At 47.1% G+C, this 26957-nt stretch overlaps 1 protein-coding gene across 1 annotated transcript in view; it reads left to right on the forward strand.

Annotated features, from left to right (window-relative positions):
• The window catches only part of LOC138287226 (zinc finger protein 239-like), a 35245-nt gene extending 13884 nt beyond the window's left edge, over positions 1-21361 (forward strand). Inside the window, exon 2 of the mRNA XM_069227580.1 lies at positions 15764-21361. Coding sequence (XP_069083681.1) covers positions 16354-17007 — 654 coding nt within the window. The 5' untranslated portion in view covers positions 15764-16353 and the 3' untranslated portion in view covers positions 17008-21361. The remainder of the gene's footprint in view (positions 1-15763) is intronic.
• Positions 21362-26957: the final 5596 nt, after the last annotated feature.

Consider the following 26957-nt stretch of genomic DNA (forward strand, 5'->3'; position numbering starts at 1 on the left):
CCTCCCAGCCCCTCGCCCTGCCCCGCGCCACTCACCTTCTCTCCTGCTCCTGCTTCTTTTCCTCCTCTCTGTCTCTTCCTCCTCGCTCCCCCTCTGCAATCTTCTTCTGTGTTCTTCTGTTCTTCTCTTCTGTTCTTCTGTTCTTCCCTTCTGTTCTTCTGTGTTCTTCCGGTCTTCTGTGTTCTTCTTCTCGGTTCTTCTGTGTTCTTCTGTGTTCTTCTGTGTTCTTCTCTGTTCTTCTGTGTTCTTCTCTGTTCTTCTGCTCTTCCGATCTTCTGTGCTTCTGTCTTCTGTTCTTCTGTTCTTCTGTCTTCTGCTCTTCCGGTCTTCTGTTCTTCTGTCTTCTGTTCTTCTGTCCTCTGTTCTCCTGTCTTCGGCTCTTCTACCTCCTCCGTCTTCTTCCCCCGAGCCTGCCCTCCTGCTCCTTCCTCATCCCCCTCCCTCACTCGCCTCCCCCTCTCTCACCCCTAGCTAACCCGTTCGCTATCTACCTCCCTCACTCCTCCTATCTTCCTATCTCTCTAGCTCCCTATCTCACTATCTAACTCCCCCACTCTCCACCTCCTCCTACCTACCTATCTGTCTATCTATCTATTTCCCTATCTATCGACTTCTCTATCTATTTTCTCTATCTATTTCTCTATCTCTCCCCCCTCCCGCCACCCCCTCTACTACCTATCTCCCTATCCTCTCACTCTACCTCTCTCCCTCACCCACCTCTACAACCCCCCCTCCCCTATCTTCACAACCCTACTCCTATCTCTCTCCCTAATCTCCAAACCTCCTAACACTCACCCTCCTCCACCCTAAACCCCCTCCCCCAGCTCCTCTCACTCTACCTGTCCCCCCCCTCCCTCGCGCTTTCCCGCCGCGACCTCCTGCACGCCCCCGCCCCCCAGCTCCCATTCGCCCCCAGCTGACCCCTCCCCCCCCTCCTACCTCTTATGGCGGCCGCTGCGCGACTGCGCAGCGGGCGCGCGCAGCGGCGCGCCAGAGGCAAGCCCGTCTGCGCCCGTCTGCGCCTGGCCCGCGCCCAGCGCCACGACCCCTGGTCCCCAGCTCCCCCAAGCCCCGCTGATCCGCTACGACCCCACCACCCTCCACGCCCTCAACCCAGGGCGCTCCAAAACCTGCTTCCTAGCTCACCCCAAACGCACCCATGGACCCTTCGCCTGCAACTCCTGCAAACGCATCTTCCACCACGCAACTACCACGACCACAAGCCCACGCGCCATCAACCACCTCAAGTGCATCCTGGTCAACGCTCGTTCCGTCCACAAGCACGCCGTTGAACTTTGGGACCTCCTGGACTCCACAGCCCCGGACGTCGCCTTCATCACGGAGACATGGATGAACGCCTCCTCTGCTCCAGACATCGCTACCCGCCATCCCCGAAGGCTACAAGATCTCCAGAAAAGACCGCACCAACCAAGTAGGAGGAGGTGTCGCCATCATCTTCAAAGACTCCATCAGCGTCACCACCTCCACCGAAGACCCCCCCCTCGCCGCTGAACACCTGCATTTTCAGATTCGCACCGACCCAAGGACCACCCTCAGAGGATCCCTCGTCTACCGTCCTCCCGAACCTCGCGCCTCTTTCAGCGACGCCATCGCCGACTTCATCTCCCCGCACGCCCTCGCCTCACCGGACTACATCCTCCTAGGCGACCTCAACTTCCATCTGGAACAAAACAACGACCCCAACACCACCACCCTGCTCGACAACCTCGACACACGCTCGACCCTATCTTCTCCGCCAGCAAACACGTCTTCTTCAGCCACACCTCTGCCCTACACTGGACCGACCACAGCTGCGTCCACTTCACATTCCGACGCGAGACCTCCCACCTCCGCACTCAACCCATCCCTCGTTGACAGTGGAACAAGATCCCTGAAGAGCAACTCTTCTCCGCTCTCGCCGCCAACCAACCCACCCTCACCACCGACCCCAACGACGCAGCTCTCAACCTCACAAACTGGATCTCCAACTGCGCTGACAACCTTGCTCCCCTCAAACGCACGCATCGACAGACCAACACCAAAAAACCTCTCTGGTTCTCTGACACCCTCAAAGAATCAAAGAAAACTTGTCGTGCCCTTGAGAAGGCCTGGCGCAAGGACCACACCGCTGACAACATGACCGCCCTCAAGAACGCTACACGCGAACACCACCACCTGATCCGCACTGCCAAAAGGAACTTTTTCACCGACAGACTAGACAAAAACAGCCACAACAGCAGAGAACTCTTCAGCATCGTCAAAGAGTTCTCCAACCCCAGCGCCAGCGCCAACGCCGTCACGCCCTCACAGGATTTGTGCGAATCCCTTGCCACTTTCTTCCATCGCAAGATCAGCGACCTCCACGACAGCTTCGGACACCAGACCCAACCATACACCACTGAACCCGCTTCCCCGGACATCACCCTCAACAACTGGACCCACATCAACACGGAAGAAACCAAATCCATCATGAACTCTATCCACTCCGGCGCCCCTTCGGACCCCTGCCCGCACTTCATCTTTAACAAAGCCGACGACATCATCGCCCCGCACCTCCAGACCGTCATCAACTCTTCTTTTTCTTCTGCTACCTTCCCCGAATGCTGGAAGCACGCTGAAGTCAACGCCCTACTAAAGAAACCTACGGCTGACCCAAGCGACCTGAAAAACTTCCGCCCCATCTCTCTTCTACCTTTCCCAGCCAAGGTAATAGAAAAGACCGTCAACAAACAGCTGACCACCTTCCTGGAAGACAACAACCTGCTCGACCCTTCACAAACCGGATTCCGAACCAACCACAGCACGGAAACCGCCCTCATCTCAGTCACAGACGACATCAGAACCCTGATGGACAACGGTGAAACAGTCGCCCTCATTCTCCTCGACCTCTCGGCTGCCTTTGACACCGTCTGTCACCGCACCCTAATCACCCGCCTACGCTCCACCGGGATCCAAGGCCAGGCCCTGGACTGGATCGCCTCCTTCCTCGCTAACCGCTCCCAAAGAGTTTACCTCCCTCCGTTTCGCTCAGAACCCACCAAGATCATCTGCGGCGTACCTCAAGGCTCATCGCTCAGCCCGACACTCTTCAATGTCTACATGAGCCCCCTCGCCGACATCGTACGCAAGCACGACATCATCATCACCTCCTACGCCGACGACACCCAACTTGTACTCTCCCTCACCAAGGACCCCGCCAGCGCCAAGACCAACCTACAAGAGGGTATGAAGGACGTCGCAGATTGGATGAGGCTCAGCCGCCTAAAGCTGAACTCTGAAAAAACGGAAGTCCTCATCCTCGGCAACACCCCGTCCGCCTGGGACGACTCCTGGTGGCCCACGGCCCTCGGCACCGCACCGACCCCCGCAGACCACGCCCGCAACCTCGGCTTCATCTTGGACCCTCTTCTCACCATGACCAAGCAAGTCAACGCCGTGTCCTCCGCCTGCTTCCTCACTCTCCGCATGCTCCGCAAGATCTTCCGCTGGATCCCCGCCGACACCAGAAAAACCGTGACCCACGCCCTTGTCACGAGTCGCCTGGACTACGGCAACACCCTCTACGCCGGGACCACCGCCAAACTCCAAAACCGCCTGCAACGCATCCAAAACGCCTCGGCCCGCCTCATCCTCGACGTACCCCGCAACAGCCACATCTCTGCACACCTGAGACACCTGCATTGGCTCCCAGTCAGCAAAAGGATCACCTTCCGTCTTCTCACCCACGCACACAAAGCCCTCCACAACAAGGGACCGGAATACCTCAACAGACGCCTCAGCTTCTACGTCCCCACCCGCCCCCTCCGCTCCGCTGGCCTCGCACTTGCTGCCGTCCCTCGCACCCGCCGCTCCACGGCGGGAGGGAGATCTTTCTCCTTCCTGGCGGCCAAGACCTGGAACTCCCTCCCCACCAGCCTCAGGACCACCCAGGACCACTCCGCTTTCCGGAGACTCCTAAAGACTTGGCTGTTCGAGCAGCGATAACCCCCCCTTTCCCCCCTAGCGCCTTGAGACCCGCACGGGTGAGTAGCGCGCTTTATAAATGTTAATGATTTGATTTGATTTGGAAAGTGCAATATGTGTAATTTAGCAATGCATAAGACTTATAATTTTAATTTCAACCAAAGCAAATCCTACTTGATCAATTCATTTATAAATTGTAACACAAAATGTGTGATATGTAGGTTCTCCTATGTGGATGTGGAATAATTTATGTTGGCAGCACCACTAGGGCACTCAAAGAACGCATTCAAGAACATATGAGATGACCACGAAATAATGACTTGACCTCTCCCCTGGTTAGACACATGAATGAAAAACATATAAGATATGAGCTGCCGAACATCACATTTTTGGGAATAAATCACGTCAAGTCCCATCAAAGAGGTGGGAACCATATAACAGAGTGGAGGAAAAAGGAGGTCAGTTGGATTATAAAATTAAGGGCTATGGATCTAGGTATCAATCAAGATAGTGAATTGTACCACTTTCCGTAATTCAAGATCTCACACGACACTCATTGAAATCTGAATAATCAATCAATTGTCAATTTTTCACATGCATATGATCACCTATGCTACAGCCGTACAAATGATGTTATTTTCATGCCTCATCAGGACACTTTTCACTGGCCGAGGGACATGCCGGCAAAACTTTAATACCTTCCTGGAACCACATTTACCTCATCTACCCAATACACACAACTGGAGTTTTTTTGACTGATTTATCGTATAGTTACGAAATAAATGGAATAAAACAGACCATTCGGGTACACAATAGGAAGACTGTTACAATGTTCCTTCACAGAAGCGCTTGCAACCTACATTTTTCTTGGGTTTTTTTTGTGAAAGATTATCAGGATGCAATTATCATCTATTGCTTGAGACATATTGTGTTTAGGCTGTTGCCCTGAAGAAGTCTCAATATTGAGACGAAACACGTGTCGGCTGATACTTCAATCTACCCAGCAACATCTCTTAATCGACATTACAACCTTTATGTACATTCAGATCACATTTTTTTGTCTTACTTCATGAACCATAATAATGTACAATCGTTTTTCATGTAATATGATGTTTTATTTACAGTCATGAACTATATTAATGTACAATCGGATTGCATGTGTTATGACGCTTTACTCACAGTCCACTATACTGCGTTGTGTTGATACCATAACCATATATTATTAAATGTATTGTAAAATAATACGGTTCTAAATTATGTGACAATTCTTTTGGAGTGCTCCGTTATGTTTTGTTGGTATTAATAATCTAAACAGTTATTCTGGCTAGACGCTACACATCAGGGCAACAGATGTGTTGTAACATAGAGGCACCTAGCAATTGAATGTGAGAACAGATGACAAATTTCAAGACGAATGGGATGTGCATTACCTTTTACGGTTGTTGCATGCTTTTTGAAACAACTTGGTTTCTGTACAGCGTTGGAGCTTGCTTTAAAGCTCACTCATGTGTATACATTCCCTGAGGTCCTCAGGCATGTATGAGGGAAATGAGGATTTTACCTCCTCTCCTGAGTGTGCATCCCGTAGAAAGGATGGAGGACAATGATCCTCTGCAAGAATGGTATTGTCGGCTTCTGATAAATGCAGCAGGAATATGGCTTTAATTTTCTGTGGCATATCCCCTTCAATTAATATTTCTATAATCTAAACCCTGTCTGGAGAATGTATATGTCCATCTGGAGTTTCCACCTGTGCATATTCTTCAGTCTAATATACCAACAAAAGTTCTCAAAGAGTCTGGAGCACTATTTTCTCTCAGCTGGGCTGTCCACTAGCGCTGTCACCCAAGTCATGTTTTGCAGAAGTATCCATAGTTTGCAGGACATTTTTTACTTAATCAAGTGTCTTTCTTTTTAAAGTGAGTAATGGAGTTCCAGCTATTCTCTTCCTTCTTTATAGTAACCTCAGCGTTATGTCCTGATTCGCCTTTCTGAGAATGGGAAGAAAGACTGTCAGCGTATAGATGCCAATATGGCTTTTCTATTTTGTCACAGTCCCTCAAATTGTAGCCACCTTGGCTTGACTCCTGAGTGGATGGAAATCCAGTCCCAATCTTTTTGTTTTACTGTCTTTTTAGTCTTTTTACTCTCTTTCTACTCTCTGGTGTAGTGTTTTCCTTACCAGAAGCCTCAGTCTCATTTTTTGTTTTGAGATGCGGTTTTGACAGATTGGGATCCCAAGGTATCACGGCCCTCAGACGTATATGTACCCAAAATTATTTTAGGTTACTCCTGTTCATGCTCGTTGAGAGCCTCTGGCAAATGCCCAAAGCTGCTGCTTCTTTGCTCAGAGTGATTGAGGAAACTGTATTAAGATTTTCTATTCATTTCAATCCTAGATCTAGAGCTAGTGCAGCTTTGCACTCACCTTAGTACATCAGGTGGTACCGCCAGTGAGGGTCTGCAGTGCGTAGTCGTGTGGATACTTCCCCAGGTGTTAAACTCCTCTGAAGGTGGCACCATTCCTAGGGACATCACATAGTCAACATGCTGCTTGTCTGTTTGATGTTGCAAGCAATCCAGAGGGCAGTTTTGTTGCTTATAAGGGGCACTTTTCCCGTAATAACGTTTATGGTCCATGGAGTGATTCTCTGTACGGAACCCAGTGTCTGTGGTGCAGGTCGTACTCAAACTGCTGTGCCTGCTTTGTTCTGCAGTACACACTGTCTGACTCACCTATCTAGGATACTGTGTGTACCCAGCCAGTATGGGTCCAGGAGGCCCCCACTTTAGGGAACCCAGTCTGACAGTCTGAGGTGTGTGCGGTATGTGACCAACAAACCAATCTTAGTGATCTTGATCGAGCACTGGTACCTCCAGATCAGGATATGCTTGGTGTTGTACAGGATCAAAGTCCACCCCTGAGGAAAACATTTCAAAGACAAATGCAGGATATACAACAAATGTTATTGCACCCCTGTTATCATGGACACCTCTGTCTTCACAATGTTGTGTAACTTCTGCCCTGTAATTGACTCTTATCACAACAGGAGCTCCCATGTTTAATGAACCATTTCAACTAATTTGGGATCCAAAATGCAGAAACGACATATTTATTTAGATTAGTAGTTTTGCCCTAATAAGTTCCCTTTATGGTCCACTTGGGAAAAAGTGTGCCTTCAGTCTCTCTGCCTGCTAGGGAGCTGGTGGGATGATTACCCCCAATCTCACCACCTGGAAGGACAAAAAGTCAACTAGACACCAGGGAAATTTTGTAATTCTTTTTTTTTTTTACACGGGTGAGGGCTACCCACCATGGGCATGGCAATGCCCCACCCCATAAAAGCAGTAAGTCTTTCTGCCCCACCAGGGAAGCTGATAAGGGCGATCACCCCCGATCTGCCCTCCTGGGGGGTGGGACAGAAAGCCCACTAGGAACCAGTGAACATTTGCAAAACAAAAAAATTACAGGCGTGGGGGCTGTCCACCATGGGCATGACAATGCTCCCACCCTAAAATGCCACAGGCAGTCTTTTTGTCCCCCTGGAGGAAGATGGGGGTATTTACCCCCAATATGCCATTTGGGGGAGGGGCAGGAAGCCCACTAGACACCAGGGACTGCATTTATGCAGTGTTTTTTGTGTGGGGGGGGGGTGCTCCCCTGGGCATGAGCCTGAGCTCTGCACCATCCTATGGCCTTATTGACTTCCTGCTCTACCAGGCTGGGTGGATAGGGGTATTCATCACCAGTCTGCTCTCCCTCGGGGCAGAAAGCCCATTAAACACCAGCCATTTCGAAACTGAGCCAAAACAAACAAAAGGAAGGGGAGGCTACAGTGGCATGGAGCCATATCCCGTCCACAAAGGGTTAATAGTGTTTTTCCACCCTAATGGGGGCAGGTGAGAGACTTGTACCAATTGGTGAGGTTCCCCCAACTATGTCAGAAAGTCCACCTGACATTAGGACATAAGAAAGTGGGGCAGGTGTTGTAAGCTGACACACTTTTTGGGCAAGCCCATGGGGTCTTCACCCACCCCAGATTTTATTTTTTTTCAAAACTTTCCCCGGTGTCTAGGGAGTGTTCTGCATCCCTTCAAGCCCTCCCAGGCAGTTGAGGGTAAACACGCCCATCGCCACCCCCCTCCCCCAGGTGGGGCAGAAACACTCATGCTGTCGTTTTTGGGGGGAGGGCATGGCCATGCTTGGGGCAGGCAGCGCCCACCCCTATATATATTTTTTTTCCCTGCTCTCTAGTGCTCATTCTGCCTATCCCCATGGCATATCAGGGGCAATCACCTCCTCCTCTTCCCAGGGCACAGAAAGACCAAGATATTTGGAGGTGGTGGGGGAATACACGCCTGTTGCCAAGGGGCCGCTCAACAATGTCCCTGGAGCCTAATCTATGGATTCCTGCTTAGGTATCGCTCCCAAGGGGCAATTCCCAAGGAAGGATCCACTGGGCAAAGATATCTTCAGAAAGGGGAGATTATCTACTTTCCAATGACACCTTTCCCAAAGGTACTGGGTGTCTTCACCATGAGAGACAGAAATAGTTGTGTGTCCTCAGTGTAGGAGAGGACGTTGATGTTGTGAGAGCGATTAATTCTGGCAAGAGGGATCATGTGTGCATTGAAGAGGGTCAGGCTTAGGGAAGATCCTTGTGGAATTCTGCAGATGAGATCATGGGCAGAGCAGATCCATCGGAGTGCATCTCCTTGGATTCTGATGTTGTGTACGTGTAGGATGAGGTTGGGGTGAGAGACTGCCTCTCTCTGCAGAGAGTACCAGGAGGATGAGGACACCTTGTCTCTTCTGTCCAGAGTCATGCGGATATCATTTATGGCAGAGATGTGGGCTGTTTCCAAGCTGTAGAGTGGTATTGAGGAGCTGGTGTTCATTGAGGTATTCAATGAGGTAACTGTTGATCATTTTCTCTAAGACCTTAGCATGGAATGGTAGCAAGGAGACCGGCCTGTAGTTGGTGAGCATTGAAGGGTCTGCGGACTGTTTCTTCAGCTGTGGGGGAACAATTGTGTGCTTCAGTCAGGCCGGTCCTTCCTCAGTGTCTGAACGAAGATCGATATGCACCGCCAACTTTAAATGCTGTATTAGCGCAGAGTATTTGAGTGGCCAGGCAAGAGAAGGGGGTTTAGAGGATAGGAACAGCCAGGAGGGAGATATGAAAAAAGAGAGCACACATAATATTAAGATGGAACGTGAGTTTTGAGTTTCCTGTAAAATCTTCCGCACTTTAAAAGGAGTGAGTTTTTACCCACTCTATCTCTTTCCCACTGTTTTGAGGGTTCCAGTCTCTATGCAGGATCTTTTAATAATAGCTTGTAAGATAGGGGGATCAGATGAAATCACTTGTTCAACGCATACCTTTTAATACCTTAGCTACACTCTATTCTAGACACTGTTACAGGTATACATACCAATAAGAGTTCCATTAAACATTTTTCTCTCTCTTCTTCGATTGTTCAATGCCCCAGGTTAAGTCACCTGACTGAGAGAGTGTAGGAAAGTACCATCTTGCCTGGCATGTTACCCCCATTTTTCACTGTATATATGTTGTTTTAGTTGTATGTGTCACTGGGACCCTGTTCTCCAGGGCCCCAGTGCTCATAAGTGTGCCTGAATGTGTTACCTGTGTAGTGACTAACTGTCTCACTGAGGCTCTGCTAATCAGAACCTCAGTGGTTATGCTCTGTCATTTCTTTCAAATTGTCACTAACAGGCTAGTGACCAATTTTACCAATTTACATTGGCTTACTGGAACACCCTTATAATTCCCTAGTATATGGTACTGAGGTACCCAGGGTATTGGGGTTCCAGGAGATCCCTATGGGCTGCAGCATTTCTTTTGCCACCCATAGGGAGCTCTGACAATTCTTACACAGGCCTGCCACTGCAGCCTGAGTGAAATAACGTCCACATTATTTCACAGCCATTTTACACTGCACTTAAGTAACTTATAAGTCACCTATATGTCTAACCTTTACCTGGTAAAGGTTAGGTGCAAAGTTACTTAGTGTGAGGGCACCCTGGCACTAGCCAAGGTGCCCCCACATTGTTCAGGACCAATTCCCTGAACTTTGTGAGTGCGGGGACACCATTACACGCGTGCACTACATATAGGTCACTACCTATATGTAGCTTCACAATGGTAACTCCGAATATGGCCATGTAACATGTCTAAGATCATGGAATTGCCCCCTCCATGCCATCCTGGCATTATTGGTACAATTCCATGATCCCAGTGGTCTGTAGCACAGACCCTGGTACTGCCAAACTGCCTTTCCTGGGGTTTCACTGCAGCTGCTGCTGCTGCCAACCCCTCAGACAGGTTTCTGCCCCCCTGGGGTCAAGCCAGGCTTGTCCCAGGATGGCAGAACAAAGGACTTCCTCTGAGATAGGGTGTTACACCCTCTCCCTTTGGAAAATGGTGTGAAGGCAGGGGAGGAGTAGCCTCCCCCAGCCTCTGGAAATGCTTTCTTGGGCACAGATGTGCCCAATTCTGTATAAGCCAGTCTACACCGGTTCAGGGACCCCTTAGCCCCTGCTCTGGCGCGAAACTGGACAAAGGAAAGGGGAGTGACCACTCCCCTGACCTGCACCTCCCCTGGGAGGTGTCCAGAGCTCCTCCAGTGTGCTCCAGACCTCTGCCATCTTGGAAACAGAGGTGCTGCCAGCACACTGGACTGCTCTGAGTGGCCAGTGCCACCAGGTGATGTGAGAGACTCCTTCTGATAGGCTCCTTCAGGTGTCAGTAGCCTATCCTCTCTCCTAAGTAGCCAAACCCTCTTTTCTGGCTATTTAGGGTCTCTGTCTCTGGGGAAACTTGAGATAACGAATGCAAGAGCTCATCAGAGTTCCTCTGCATCTCTCTCTTCACCTTCTGCCAAGGAATCGACTGCTGACCGCGCTGGAAGCCTGCAAAACTGCAACATAGTAGCAAAGACGACTACTGCAACTCTGTAACGCTGATCCTGCTGCCTTCTCGACTGTTTTCCTGGTGGTGCATGCTGTGGGGGTAGTCTGCCTCCTCTCTGCACTAGAAGCTCCGAAGAAATCTCCCGTGGGTCGACGGAATCTTCCCCCTGCTACCGCAGGCACCAAAAAGCTGCATTACCGGTCCCTTGGGTCTCCTCTCAGCACGACGAGCGAGGTCCCTCGAATCCAGCAACTCTCTCCAAGTGACTCCCACAGTCCAGTGACTCTTCAGTCCAAGTTTGGTGGAGGTAAGTCCTTGCCTCCCCACGCCAGACTGCATTGTTGGAAACCGTGTCTTTTGCAAATACTCCGGCTTCCGTGCACTTCCGGCGGAAATCCTTTGTGCACAGCCAAGCCTGGGTCCACGGCACTCTAACCTGCATTGCACGACTTTCTAAGTTGGTCTCCGGCGACGTGGGACTCCTTTGTGCAACTTCAGCGAGTACCGTTTCACGCATCCTCGTAGTGCCTGTTTCTGGCACTTCTCCGGGTGCTACCTGCTGCTAAGAGGGCTCCTTGTCTTGCACGACGTCCCCTCTATCTCCTGGTCCAATTTGCGACCTCCTGGTCCCTCCTGGGCCACAGCAGCATCCAAAAACGCTAACTGCACGATTTGCAGCTAGCAAGGCTTGTTGGCGTTCTTTCGGCGGGAAAACACATCTGCACGACTCTCCACGGCGAGTGGGATCCGTCCACCAAAGGGAAAGTCTCTAGCCCTTTTCGTTCCTGCAGAAACCGCAGCTTCTTCTGTCAGTAGAAGCTTCTTTGCACCCACAGCTGGCATTTCCTGGGCATCTGCCCATCTCCGACTTGCTTGTGACTTTTGGACTTGGTCCCCTTGTTCCACAGGTACCCTAGATTGGAAATCCACAGTTGTTGCATTGTTGGTTTGTGTCTTTCCTGCATTATTCCTCTATCACGACTTCTTTGTCTTTTGGGGAACTTCAGTGCACTTTGCACTCACTTTTCAGGGTCTTGGGGTGGGCTATTTTTCTAATCCTCACTATTTTCTAATAGTCCCAGCGACCCTCTACAAGGTCACATAGGTTTGGGGTCCATTCGTGGTTCACATTCCACTTTTGGAGTATATGGTTTGTGTTGCCCCTATACCTATGTGCTCCTATTGCAATCTACTGTAACTTTACATTGCTTGCATTACTTCCTTTTGCTATACTGCATATTTTTGGTATTGTGTACATATATCTTGTGTATATTTGGCATCCTCATACTGAGGGTACTCACTGAGATACTTTTGTTCATATTGTCATAAAAATAAAGTACCTTTATTTTTAGTATATCTGTGTATTGTGTTTTCTTATGATATTGTGCATATGACACCAGTGGTGTAGTAGGAGCTTTGCATGTCTCCTAGTTCAGCCTAAGCTGCTCTGCTATAGCTACCTTCTATCAGCCTAAGCTGCTAGGAATACCTCTTCTACACTAATAAGGGATAACTGGACCTGGTACAGAGTGTAAGTACCCCTTGGTACCCACTACAAGCCAGGCCAGCCTCCTACACTGATGCAGGGGTTCAGCCAGGTTTCTGTGAGAAATGTAGGTCAGGGCGTGGGGCATTTAGTCCAGGATGTCTGTGGCCTGGTTATTGAGTAAGCGGATGTTGAGGAGCATGCATGTGAGTGCGGAGCATTGTGTGACTAGTTGCAGGAATGTGTGAGTGTGAGAGAGTGGATTGTTGGGTGCTGTTGGTGTAGACGCGGTGTGTGATGGGTGTGGTAAGAGCATAAAACTTGCAGGAAGTGCAGGAGAACACTTCCTTGATGTTGTGTGGTGCGGTAAGGCACCAGCATGTGGAAGGGCTGCTGAGGTTGAGGGCATACAGGGTCTCAGTGAGGTAGTGGTGGGATTGGGGAGGACCAGGGTTCCTGGCGCTGGGCATCGTCTAGGCATGATCAGGTGCAGATGGGCTTGCTTTTGACACACCTTCAGGGTGACAGCCATGCCCACAGAGCGCCTTCCATGGGCCCTGGGAAGGGGGAAGGCTAATGCCACTTCCTCTGCGAAATCCAGAAATCCAGTGATGTCACTTTCTCTGCAGATGGATGATGGACAATCCAGTGATGTCACTTCCTGTGCAGATGGATGATTGACTCTCTCTCTCTGAAAGTGCTAAAATCAACCATAAAGTGTCCAAAAAAATTTCTAGTAGTAGTTTATAAGGAATATAGAACACTCATGGTACAACAGCGTTGTAACGCATAAGAATCACAGTGCTTCCTTCAAGTCATCCCCTGAGAGCAGTAGAATGCGTAGTGCAGTGTGTGGACGTCCAGGAGCTCATGCGTTCTGGGCTGTAAGGAAGGGAGACGCCTTAGTCCCTGTTACATGACACTATGGCAGCCATCAAGTTAAAGAGAACAACTGACCGGTGAGGGTGTGTCCGGCTAGGCACTGTGTCGCCCACCACAGTTGGTAGAGTTTGAAGTTGGGGGCACCCAGCCCTTGTTCAAATGGAGCATATAGTTTGTGCATTGCTGCTTTCTTCTGAACCGATCCCTAAATCAGGTGGATGAGGGTAGAATTAAGGTCTTGATAGAAGCATTTTGGCAACTGGACAGGCAGTGCTGAAAAATGGTACAATAACTAGCAGTTTGGCTATCGTCATTCTGCCCATGGGAGAGAGAAGCAGTGATCCCCAGAATATCAAGGAGTTGCGCATGCCAGCCAGGACCTTCACCAGGCTCCTTTGTAACTAATCTGTCTCAGAATGGTATATATTTATCCACAAATATTTGAATGTATCATACTACCATCCCAGAGCCAGGAGAGGCAGCCCTCCACTCTTGTTCTGTAAGACTACACAAGCAGAACAAGCAGGACTTAGACCAATTCAGTTCTAAGCTTGACATGCTTCAAAAATCTTCAAACCTTTCCATCACCTGTGGGAGGGTTCCGTGGGGTTCGTGGAGGTACACCAGCTCATAACCCGCATCCAGCAAAATAGCCACTGATTGGTGTCCCCCACTGTGGCCTCTGTATACACACCAGGTTTGTGAATGGTTTTATCGCTAGGGCAAATATGATCCTTGACAATAGAAAGCCTTGCCTGGTGCCCCGATGTATACTGACCACAGTAGAAATCTCACCGCATGTGCGCACCCGAACCACTGGGTTGGTATGTACTATACCCATCCTGTGTAGTATTTCTGGGGGAAAGTCCATTTTCTCTAGCACAGCAGTCTGGTAGGGCCACACTAAGGTGTCAAAAGCCTTCTCTATGTCCAGAGATAGGGCTGTAGGGAACAGGTCTGTGCACTCACATTCTTCCATGATTCGGAAGAGATGCAGTAGGTTTAGGAAAGTATTCCTGTTTGGTGTGAAGGCGTTTCAATCAGGGTGTGCCAACGGGGAGGTAGTGGTATAAATCTGTTAGCTATAACCTTTCCCTAAAAGACTGCAGTCGGTTTTGAGGAGAGACAGCCAGCCGCAGGCATTTGCAGGTGTTGTGAAACATAGGGAGCGTTCGGAGTCCACCACAGGCAATTTGGCCACGTACGTAAGAGAATATTTCATGCTGAGTTGCTGGAGCTTCCCTGTGACCAGCAAGAATGAACCTCGGAGATCTGTACTTCTGTAGTGTAGTCTGAATACATGTTAATTGAGGCCTTGGAGATACACCAGGGATCCTTGAACCTGGCAACTTGCAGTATGTGGTTGTGGTCTCAGTAGTTCGAGACAAGTCACCTGTTTTGCTTTACTTTCGACTGAGCCAAGATATGCACACTGAAAGGAGTCAAAAAGATTCTCTGGAATGCACTTCTTAATCTGAAGAAGACATTTATTATATCTTTTTGCAAGGTTCGTGAAGGAAGGTTTGATTAGTAAAAAGTGTACCTCCAAAATGTGCAACCACAGCGTGAGACTATGTATAAAAAGTCTCCAATCTGTAAACAGCAAATATATACATGCAAGGATACAAACACTTATATATTGATATATAGATATATATTCATATGCAATGCAAAGCAAATAATTTATAAAAATTCATCACCGTAATAGGGCCCACCAAATGCTTCATCTTTCTCATGCCAGCAAGAAGAACGACTCCTGTTCAACTGCAAGAAAGAGACACCCGCTCCTGACTGAAGTCTCGGAATTTATCGCTACTGAACTGAGTCATCTTTTTATATCTTTGAATAATTATGAGTGAACTTTCTCGAAAGCCCTCCCTCTTAGAGGGGAATTATTTTTAAAAAAATGCTGGCTACTGTAGGTCAGAGTTGGAAAAAAAACAAGTGTCAAAGGTTGGCCAAGACCTCGAGGCTTGCTTTTCCCAAGGCTGCACTAGAGAAAAACACTTAATAAGCGCTTCTTTATCATGATAGTGTTCGGTGGGAGAAAAACACAAGCTTAGTTTATCATGTGGAAAAACACAGCTCATCTGCAATGCCTCAACTGCAATGTCTAACGCCACGACAAAGCCAATAGGCAGCTAAACTGAATACAAAATGTCATGTCCAATGCCACGTTAAAGCCAATAGGCAGATAAACCAGGTGCAAAGCAGTGTGACATGACATCAGTGGTCACTACTCAAAACATTACATCACCCCTCGCCCTTTCTTTACTAAGTTACTATGCGAACACTGGTAAATCACCTCCTTTTCAGACGAAAGTAGATGTGACATGATCAATAGAACATTTAGTTAAATATCTGTGTATAGTGCAATAACCCTTGCTGAGTTTCAAAGATGGTAAAAGAGATATGATGTTTATGCCAGTTAAATATTGTGTATTCAATTTCTGTTACTTTTGCATTTCATAATTGTAAATCTCTTTGCATCCAACAGGAAACAAGCCTTGAATGCATGAAATGCTTATGAATAACAACAGTGGTTCTGTAAATCTACAAAAATGGTCAGAAATAATCAACTCCAGGATTCAGGAAAACATCAGTGCAGTCAGAGACTGAGGACCCTGAACATAGACAGATAAATGCTGGAAGAAGCTCTGAAGGACGATTCAGTAAACATAAGAGTCTGAGCTGTGCAACTTCACACCACAAGACTAAGAAAAGACCTCTACAAAATTAAGGAAACAACACTGACAAACCACCTCCTGAATAAACTGGTGACCAACACCAGCTTTGATCACGGGATCTGTATGATGTGACAACCACAGTGCTCTGATTATAAAATGATAACAGGCCTTAATTCAGTGCGCTAGGTGTATCGTAAACACTTCATGGCTGCACCACAGGAACCAGAGTAAAGCACAACGGAGTGGATAAAACAACGGAAGGGTAAAGGAAAGAGGAGTTTTGCTGTCTTCAGTACAACGGACGGTCCCAGCGTGCACCCAACAAAAGGAGGAGGATTAATCTGTACCCACAAGCGTTGAAATATAGGAAACGTGAGAATAATACAACTGCTTTATAACCATGTTGGCACATCAGGAAACACAGTCATGGGCTGTAGACAAATATAGACCCGACCCAGAGACACTAACCAAGAAAGAAGAATCATATACATACAGTTTCTCGTCCCTTTTACAGCACCATCAGCCAACACACACAGGAGAAAAGCCATTCAGATGCAGTAAATGTGTGAAAGGTTTTAGTCGATTATCAAACCTGCAAAGACATCAGCGAACACACACTGGGGAAAAACCATACCATTGCAATGAATGTGTGAAGAGCTTCAGTCATTTATCAGATCTCCAAAAACATCACCGAACACACACAGGGGAGAAACCATACCATTGCAGTGAATGTGTGAAGAGTTTTAGCCACTTATCAACACTACAACAACATCAGCGAACACACACCGGGGAAAAACCTTATCATTGCATCGAGTGGGCAAATAGTTTTAGTGCATCTTCATCATTAAGGAAACATCAGCAAATACACACTGGGGAAAAGCCCTTCGGATGCAGTGACTGTGGAAGTAACTTTAGTGACTTTTCGACATTAAGGAATCATCAGCGAATACACACAGGAGAAAAGCCATTCAAGTGCAGTGAATGTGAAAAGAGCTTCAGTTTTTTATCAAACCTAAAACAGCATCAGCGAATACACACAGGAGAAACCATATAACTGCAGTGAATGTGTGAAGAGCTTTAGTCGGTTATCACACCTCCAAAGCCATCAGCGAACACACACAGGGGAGAAACCATACAACTGCAGTGAGTGTGTGAAGAGATTCAGTCAAATATCAGATCTCCAAAAACATCAGCGAACACACACAGGCAAAAAACCATACCAATGCAGTGAGTGTGGAAGTAGTTTTAGTGCATCTTCAACATTAAGGAAACATCAGCGAATACACACAGGTGAAAAGCCATTCAGATGCAGTGAATGTGTGAAGAGCTTTAGTCAGTTATCAGACCTCCAAAGCCATCAGCAAACACACAAAGATTAAAAACTATTGAAGTGCAGTGAGTAACAGAAGAGCTTTATTCGATGAATTCCCGAAGATGATAACATTACAAATATGTGGGACATTCTAATGCCAATTGATGATAAGTAGATGATAGAAGCCCCGGCTAGTAAGTAAATAAAAACACACAGATAGTTGTAGAATTATAAGTGTCTGTTCTCAGTGATTGATTATTCCATGTCTTTACATTTAACAAAAAGAAAAGAAGTTGTAAGCAACACATTAAGACATCAGCAGAGTGTGGACTAAAAGGAAAAGTGTTTCTTTGATGAAGTAGAGTTATAAAGAAAAACACCCAAGCACACCTGCTCATGCTGCCTGTAAAAGCAACACTATGACCAATGCTTGGACTAACACGTGTATTTCAGCTAACTTCTGGTATTAGTGCTAAAACATATAAACCCAACACACTCATACCGATTCAACAAGCACACACGAGAATATTCATAGCTGATTGTGGTGTTTGGGCGCTTTATGCAACATTGATGGTTCAGTGACAGCAGCAAGACAACAGTTCCCAAAAGCACGAGAAGTGAAAGTAAGAAATGTGAGCTGTAACTATCTGGGTTAATGTTTGCAGTAGTCGGCATTTACCTTCCAAGACCTAATGCTGGAGAAGGGATGCTCTTTCCATCATCACATGCATTCGTAAATGCACCCACCATAGTGGTACTTCCCCAGTGGGGTTCAACAGCTGCATCCTTGGGAGATTGGAGGGCTCAATATATTTTATGCGTTTCTTATTTGCAGAGAATCCTTCAACCATATTCTGACTCGTGCAAGGATAGAATGCATAATTGGCAAAATTATTGATAGGAGGAAAAGATGTTGAAAAGTTTAGTTCCTAATAGGTTTCTGAAAGTTTGACAGTTTAGTAAAAATTGAATCTTCAGAAGTAAAGAATTCCAGCTCTTAGAAGCTAAAATCCAGAACTATTGACTCCATGCTATACATTTCTGAAACCTTGAGTAGAAAAGAAACACAAATGATATTCAGATTTATGTTTATAAGCAAAAACAAACCCTCATTTTATAAACTCTGCTGGTGAATGAAAGGACTTTAAAAGTAGGTGCTGCCTCGTGAGTAAAGAATGACCACAAATAAGATAGGCGGCAGCTTTCTGAATCATCTGAAATTTGCTTTTGTGATGCAGGAACCACCAAATACTCATAACCCAGCCTTGCGTAGAGGAAGGAGTTCTCCGATAAAATACTCATGTGAGAAGAAAGAAAATGAAACATCTTCAGTAGCCAAAGCTGGTTAAACGAATGCACTCCTCTGAATTAATAGTAGCAAAGTGCAGAGTCCCTCTTGCCGATCACCAGCACCTGGTAGTTGTAGTTTGGGGCGAGGTCCCTTTCAGAACTTGGAAATGAAACTATTACTTGCTGTTTAATACCAGAATGAGCACAGTAGAGTTCTGCACATCCTGCATGTTTCACATTGAAGATTTTGTGAACCAATGAGAGTCAAGTGTCGCTGCACCTCTCAATAAAGAGAGATCACTTCTGATGGATATTTCTACCTACGATTCCTCACCTATAGCATAATCCGCAGACGCCAGTCTGGAGCAGGAATCTTCAAGGCTATCACATTGCCGGTGGGTGGCCTGGCATTGCATTGGTGCCAAAGGTGGCATTCAGTGTTGTTACCGAAGCCATATAGCGTTCACCCTGGCACAAGGATGTCAGTTACCTTTTTCTTCTCTTGGTGCAGGTCTGGAGCTCGCTTTCTCAAAGAGTCTTGAGTTTTCTCACAGAAATGTTTCCAACAAGTGCAGTACCTTGTCCTCTCCCAAGAGATCGGGGTTCAGGCCCTGATGGTATTGGGAGTGGCAGATGGCCATAACAGATGCCCACTTCATCTGCCACTAGTGCCTCGGTTCAGACCACGGCTCCCGGTCCTGTAACTACTGCCAGAGCAAGCACCCAAAGGTCATCAAGGACCATGAGACGAGGCTCTTCATGGCCCAGGTGAGGGATGAGAAGCGCAGATGACACTGCTTCCGACCACACTACATCTCAAAAAGAAAATGTTTAAGAGGCAGGCCCTAGCTCAAGTGCTAATGGCTTTGGAAGCTAGAGACTGTATGGTGTCACTCGACCTGCAGGATGCGTACTTCCACATCCCAATACTGCATTTGCATCAGAGGTATCTTGTTTTGTAGTGGGTTCTACGCACTCCTAGTTTGCAGTGCTACCATTTGAGTTAACATCGGCACCTCGAGTTGTCACAAAGGTGATTGCAGTAGTTACAATGCATTTCCGAAGGTTGGGCACACCTATTTTCTCGCCGTAACTGGATGACTTGCTAATCAGACTTGGATCGATAAAGGTGGTATCTCCCAATCTGCAGTCGAGTAGCCCTACTGTTCGACCTGAGTTTCTCAACAAATGAGGCGAAATCCCACCCAACTCCCGTCCAGTGACTCAACTTTATAAGGTCAGTACTGGACACAACTCTTCCCCACGCCGTTCCCCCACCTCAGAGGATTACAGACATTCAGGGGAAATGGTTCCCTTTTTCCAACACAGTGTGAAAGTCCCAGTATTGTAGGTCCTCTGACTCCTAGGTCTGATGGGTTCCTGCATTCTCCTAGTCTTATATGAATTTTGGCACGTGTGGGCCCTACAGTGATGCCTCTGCGATCAGTGGCTACAATACAGGGGAGATCTGTTGGACTCCATCATAATCTCCCCCAGTGCTGCAGCAGAAGTGGTTTAGTGGGGGAACGAGGTGAACCTGAGTGGCAAGATGACCTTTGCTCCCCCTTCAGCCGTGGCTATGGTAGTAATGGATGTTTCCACTTCAGGGTGGGCAGCTCGTCTACAGGATCTGGTGATCAGAGGCCTTTGGACTCTGGGAGAACAGGTTCTGTTACAACTGCAGGCAATGTGGAGGGCACTCAAGGCTTTCTTCTCCATCCACGGTCGGTCTGTCCAGATCCTGGCAGACATCTCTGCAGTGATATGCTATGTCAATAAGCTAGAATCTCATCTCATTTGCCTGCAAACATTGAGACTGGTCTTGGGGACACCTCCTAGGGATTTGGATCATTACCACAGGTAAATAAGTTTTTCATTCCTAGCCTCATGCCTACCTGTCTGCGTGGCATGGCAGTGGTTCACAGAATTGCCTTCTGCATCTGGGCAGAGGGCAGTGAGGATGTTTGAATAATTTAAATGGGTTGTTGATTGATAAGAAATCTGTCTCTAGCTTTCAGTGCAGATGTGCAGAATAAGGAGCTGCACACAGTCGCTCACACAGCCAGTAGTGTGATCCAAGCAGACAGATAATAAGAAAACAGAATTGCATTTTGCAAGCTGCTTTTGTCAATGTATTGTTGCCCTTAAAAAGAAAATAACGCTATTTTTCTTTTTTTTTTAAAAGCTAATGCGAGAAACTGTAAATATGTAATACCTTTCCACCTAATATCACATGACCCAAGTGTTCTGTAATAATTGGCCAAAGGTATGAAACATACTGAAACTAGAGAGGAACTGTCTAAGTATGTGAATTTTATGTCATAAATTGACATAATTAGCCTAACAATTCATGTCATTCATAGGTTGGAGGAAGCTACTGGAAGATATTTTTGCAAGTGCCATTTAGCCATTGGTGTTTTAAACTATGGATTCCTTTAAGTTAGTTTTTAGACATTGGATGCAAGTTATACTTTTGGTGTGGCAGTTCCTTGTTTCCCTACTACTGTTTATGAATCGAATAACTGATGTTAAATGCATTTTTGTCATTGATGTATTCTTCTGTACTATTGAAGTAACACTTTCATGCAATATACACTAATGTACATTGATTCTAAAATAAAAATTGATTGATTCATTCACTCACATTCTGTCAGCTCTTCAGTGAGAATACTGCAATGTACGTCTGGGACAGTGATTCTTAACCTGTGCCCCAGGGAACCGTGGAGGTCTGTGAACCTACTCAGGGGGCCCTGTGACTGCTTAGAAAATCAAAGAATGTTAAGAGATTAATAAAGTGTATGTAAGAAAAGGCTCAAAATGTACAACTGAAACTTTTTTAAACGTTCTGTAAATGTTAAGGAATTCGAAATTTGAGGCTGAAAATTAAGTTGCTGTCCTCAGATTGATCTGTGGGAGCAGTGCAAGCGCATCAAACAGAATATAGTATGGACGATGAGTGGCCTCAGATTGATGTGTGGGAGCAGTGCAAGCGCATCAAACAGAATATAGTATGGACGATGAGTGGCCTCAGATTGATGTGTGGGAGCAGTGCAAGCGCATCAAACAGAATATAGTATGGACGATGAGTGGCCTCAGATTGATCTGTGGGAGCAGTGCAAGCGCATCAAACAGAATATAGTATGGGCGATGAGTGGCCTCAGATTGATCTGTGGGAGCAGTGCAAGCGCATCAAACAGAATATAGTATGGGCGATGAGTGGCCTCAGATTGATGTGTGGGAGCAGTGCAAGCGCATCAAACAGAATATAGTATGGACGATGAGTGGCCTCAGATTGATTTGTGGGAGCAGTGCAAGCGCATCAAACAGAATATAGTATGGACGATGAGTGGCCTCAGATTGATCTGTGGGAGCAGCGCAAGCGCATCAAACAGAATATAGTATGGACGATGAGTGGCCTCAGATTGATCTGTGGGAGCAGTGCAAGCGCATCAAACAGAATATAGTATGGACGATGAGTGGCCTCAGATTGATTTGTGGGAGCAGTGCAGGCGGACGATGAGTGGCCTCAGATTGATCTGTGGGAGCAGTGCAAGCGCATCACACAGAATATAGTATGGACGATGAGTGGCCACAGAATATAGTATGGACGATGAGTGGCCTCAGATTGATCTGTGGGAGCAGTGCAAGCGCATCAAACAGAATATAGTATGGACGATGAGTGGCCTCAGATTGATCTGTGGGAGCAGTGCAAGCGCATCAAACAGAATATAGTATGGACGATGAGTGGCCTCAGATGGATCTGTGGGAGCAGTGCAAGCGCATCAAACAGAATATAGTATGGACGATGAGTGGCCTCAGATTGATGTGTGGGAGCAGTGCAAGCGCATCAAACAGAATATAGCATGGACGTTGAGTGGCCTCAGATGGATCTGTGGGAGCAGTGCAAGCGCATCAAACAGAATATAGCATGGACGATGAGTGGCCTCAGATTGATGTGTGGGAGCAGTGCAAGCGCATCAAACAGAATATAGCATGGACGATGAGTGGCCTCAGATTGATCTGTGGGTGCAGTGCAAGCGCATCAAACAGAATATAGTATGGACGATGAGTGGCCACAGATTGATCTGTGGGAGCAGTGCAAGCGCATCAAACAGAATATAGCATGGACGATGAGTGGCCTCAGATTGATGTGTGGGAGCAGTGCAGGCGCATCAAACAGAATATAGTACGGACGATGAGTGGCCTCAGATTGATGTGTGGGAGCAGTGCAAGCGCATCACACAGAATATAGTACGGACGATGAGTGGCCTCAGATGGATCTGTGGGAGCAGTGCAAGCGCATCAAACAGGATATAGTACGGACGATGAGTGGCCTCAGATTGATGTATGGGAGCAGTGCAAGCGCATCAAACAGAATATAGTATGGACGATGAGTGGCCTCAGATTGATTTGTGGGAGCAGTGCAGGTGCATCAAACAGAATATAGTATGGACGATGAGTGGCCTCAGATTGATGTATGGGAGCAGTGCAAGCGCATCAAACAGAATATAGTATGGACGATGAGTGGCCTCAGATTGATCTGTGGGAGCAGTGCAAGCGCATCAAACAGAATATAGTATGGACGATGAGTGGCCTCAGATGGATGTGTGGGAGCAGTGCAAGCGCATCAAACAGAATATAGTATGGACGATGAGTGGCCTCAGATGGATGTGTGGGAGCAGTGCAAGCGCATCAAACAGAACATAGTATGGACGATGAGTGGCCTCAGATTGATCTGTGGGAGCAGTGCAAGCGCATCAAACAGAACATAGTATGGACGATGAGTGGCCTCAGATTGATGTGTGGGAGCAGTGCAAGCGCATCAAACAGAACATAGAATGGACGATGAGTGACCTCAGATGGATGTGTGGGAGCAGTGCAAGCGCATCAAACAGAACATAGTATGGACGATGAGTGGCCTCAGATGGATGTGTGGGAGCAGTGCAAGCGCATCAAACAGAACATAGAATGGACGATGAGTGACCTCAGATGGATGTGTGGGAGCAGTGCAAGCGCATCAAACAGAACATAGTATGGACGATGAGTGGCCTCAGATTGATCTGTGGGAGCAGTGCAAGCGCATCAAACAGAATATAGTATGGACGATGAGTGGCCTCAGATTGATGTATGGGAGCAGTGCAAGCGCATCAAACAGAATATAGTATGGACGATGAGTGGCCTCAGATTGATCTGTGGAAGCAGTGCAAGCGCATCAAACAGAATATAGTATGGACGATGAGTGGCCTCAGATTGATGTGTGGGAGCAGTGCAAGCGCATCAAACAGAATATAGTATGGACGATGAGTGGCCTCAGATTGATGAGTGGGAGCAGTGCGATCTGTGGGAGCAGTGCAAGCGCATCAAACAGAATATAGTATGGACGATGAGTGGCCTCAGATTGATCTGTGGGAGCAGTGCAAGCGCATCAAACAGAATATAGTATGGACGATGAGTGGCCTCAGATTGATCTGTGGGAGCAGTGCAAACGCATTAAACAGAATATAGTATGGAAGATGAGTGGCCTCAGATTGATCTGTGGGAGCAGTGCAAGCGCATCAAACAGAATATAGTATGGACGATGAGTGGCCTCAGATTGATCTGTGGGAGCAGTGCAAGCGCATCAAACAGAATATAGTATGGACGATGAGTGGCCTCAGATTGATCTGTGGGAGCAGTGCAAGCGCATCAAACAGAATATAGTATGGGCGATGAGTGGCCTCAGATTGATGTGTGGGAGCAGTGCAAGCGCATCAAACAGAATATAGTATGGGCGATGAGTGTCCTCAGATTGATGTGTGGGAGCAGTGCAAGCGCATCAAACAGAATATAGTATGGACGATGAGTGTCCTCAGATTGATGTGTGGGAGCAGTGCAAGCGCATCAAACAGAATATAGTATGGGCGATGAGTGTCCTCAGATTGATGTGTGGGAGCAGTGCAAGCGCATCAAACAGAATATAGTATGGGCGATGAGTGGCCTCAGATTGATGTGTGGGAGCAGTGCAAGCGCATCAAACAGAATATAGTATGGGCGATGAGTGGCCTCAGATTGATGTATGGGAGCAGTGCAAGCGCATCAAACAGAATATAGTATGGACGATGAGTGGCCTCAGATGGATCTGTGGGAGCAGTGCAAGCCCATCAAACAGAATATAGTATGGGCGATGAGTGGCCTCAGATTGATCTGTGGGAGCAGTGCAAGCGCAACAAACAGAATATAGTATGGACGATGAGTGGCCTCAGATTGATGTATGGGAGCAGTGCAAGTGCATCAAACAGAATATAGTATGGACGATGAGTGGCCTCAGATTCATTTGTGGGTGCAGTGCAAGCGCATCAAACAGAATATAGTATGGACGATGAGTGGCCTCAGATTGATCTGTGGGAGCGCATCAAACAGAATATAGTATGGACGATGAGTGGCCTCAGATTGATCTGTGGGAGCAGTGCAAGCGCAACAAACAGAATATAGTATGGACGATGAGTGGCCTCAGATTGATGTATGGGAGCAGTGCAAGTGCATCAAACAGAATATAGTATGGACGATGAGTGGCCTCAGATTCATTTGTGGGTGCAGTGCAAGCGCATCAAACAGAATATAGTATGGACGATGAGTGGCCTCAGATTGATCTGTGGGAGCAGTGCAAGCGCATCAAACAGAATATAGTATGGACGATGAGTGGCCCCAGATTGATCTGTGGGAGCAGTGCAAGCGCATCAAACAGAATATAGTATGGACGATGAGTGGCCTCAGATGGACTAGAAAAGCTACAAACCTCCTATTAGAATTTAAATGTTGATTTCTCATTTTTTGCACATTAAATAAAATATTTCTTCGTTTGTGTATTTGTTTGCTAAATGCTTGTTTTTGTGTTTTTTTGTCCATAGTTTTGTGGTTAAAAAAATCAAAAATGCTTAGTCCGAGGTCCCCGGCTTCCACTAGTGACTCAGTGTGGGTCCTCAGATTGCAGTAATGACGCAGGGGTCCACTGAAGTCAAAAGGTTGAGAACCACTGGTCTAGGGTCTTCCTCATGAAGGAGGTGTCAAAAGTCTGATTTAACATTCAGTTACAGCTTAAAGTGGAGGCACAGACTCATAAGCCTCAAACCTGTTGGTTGCCTCTTCCTCATCCTCATTGATTGCAGAAGGTACAGGATCAGGTCCCCTCCTCGTTGTTCAGATGGACCACCAGCTGGGTAACTTCATCATGCATTTCAAAGTCAAGATTTCACGATGTAAAGAATAAAGGCAAGACAATTGTGTAAGCATTGAGGAGGGTTGGGACAACACCACCTCCTGTGTGACTTGCCCTACTCAAGTACTGCAAACAGGAGTGCGATTGTTTCTATGTTAACAGCGTTCTTTATAAGTATCTCTTTCTGCCAAACCCAACCTATTCTTTACTCTGTCCAGCAGCACCTGTGCATGGCTGGTGGGTGAACACCAGACGCTGTCTGTCAAACCAAAACTATTTTACACCCTCTCTGGCAGCACCTATAGGAGACTGGTGGGTGAACACCAGACACTCTCTATCTCAAACCCAACCTATTGCATGCTACCTCCTGCAGCACCTGTAGGAGACTGGTGGGTGAACAGCAAACCCTGTCTATGTCTAGCGCCAAAGTATAAATATGGAGTTAAGTTTGCGCAGAATTAGCATAAAAAAATGATGCTAATTCCACGCAAACCGAGTATAAATATGGGCCTAGGTCTTGACACTACCAGTGGTTGGTGATAACCGATTGTAGTAGTGTGTTATAAGTCTTTATACCTGACCCCCTGTGGGGAGACTGGTTGCTGGATCTTCCTTGTAAATCTGTGCAGTATTCCATGGCTGGGATTTGAGTTCCTATGTGTGTAGGAAACCCTAAATTTGTAGGGTGCTTCATAGGATTAGCATTTGTGTTTGGGTTGGAATGTCCGGTGCATGGTGTCCATTTGTGTTCCCCTGCCCTTGGTGCCTAACTGTGACCATCTGGCATCATGGTTTTTCTTTTTTCCCCAGTGTCACACTGATCTGATGGATGTGTATAAAGGCTTAGGCTTGTCCCTTGACCTGGACCTGGAGGGGCAACCAAAGCATGCCCTCATTTGTTGGACAGTGGCCTAAAATTTCGGTCATGGTTTTATCATGTAGAGCGGTGGTGGCTCCGAGTTTTGTGAATCAGTAGTTGTGAACCGACCTTTTAATCTGTGTCACATGAATGGAGGCCTACTGCCCACCCTTATAAAGTTCTGCTTCTATGCACTAACCCAGTTCCTAGTGCTAACATCCTGTGCATGTTATGTGTGCACGTTCATGTGTTACCTGTATGAGACATTTGTTGTGTGTACCAGTGAACCAGAGAATTGAAAACCTATGGGTTTCATTTTGGAAGTCCCGGACCTGGTCAAGTGTACAA

This window comes from Pleurodeles waltl, chromosome 4_1, assembly GCF_031143425.1.
Source record: "Pleurodeles waltl isolate 20211129_DDA chromosome 4_1, aPleWal1.hap1.20221129, whole genome shotgun sequence".
Classification (NCBI taxonomy): domain Eukaryota; kingdom Metazoa; phylum Chordata; class Amphibia; order Caudata; family Salamandridae; genus Pleurodeles; species Pleurodeles waltl.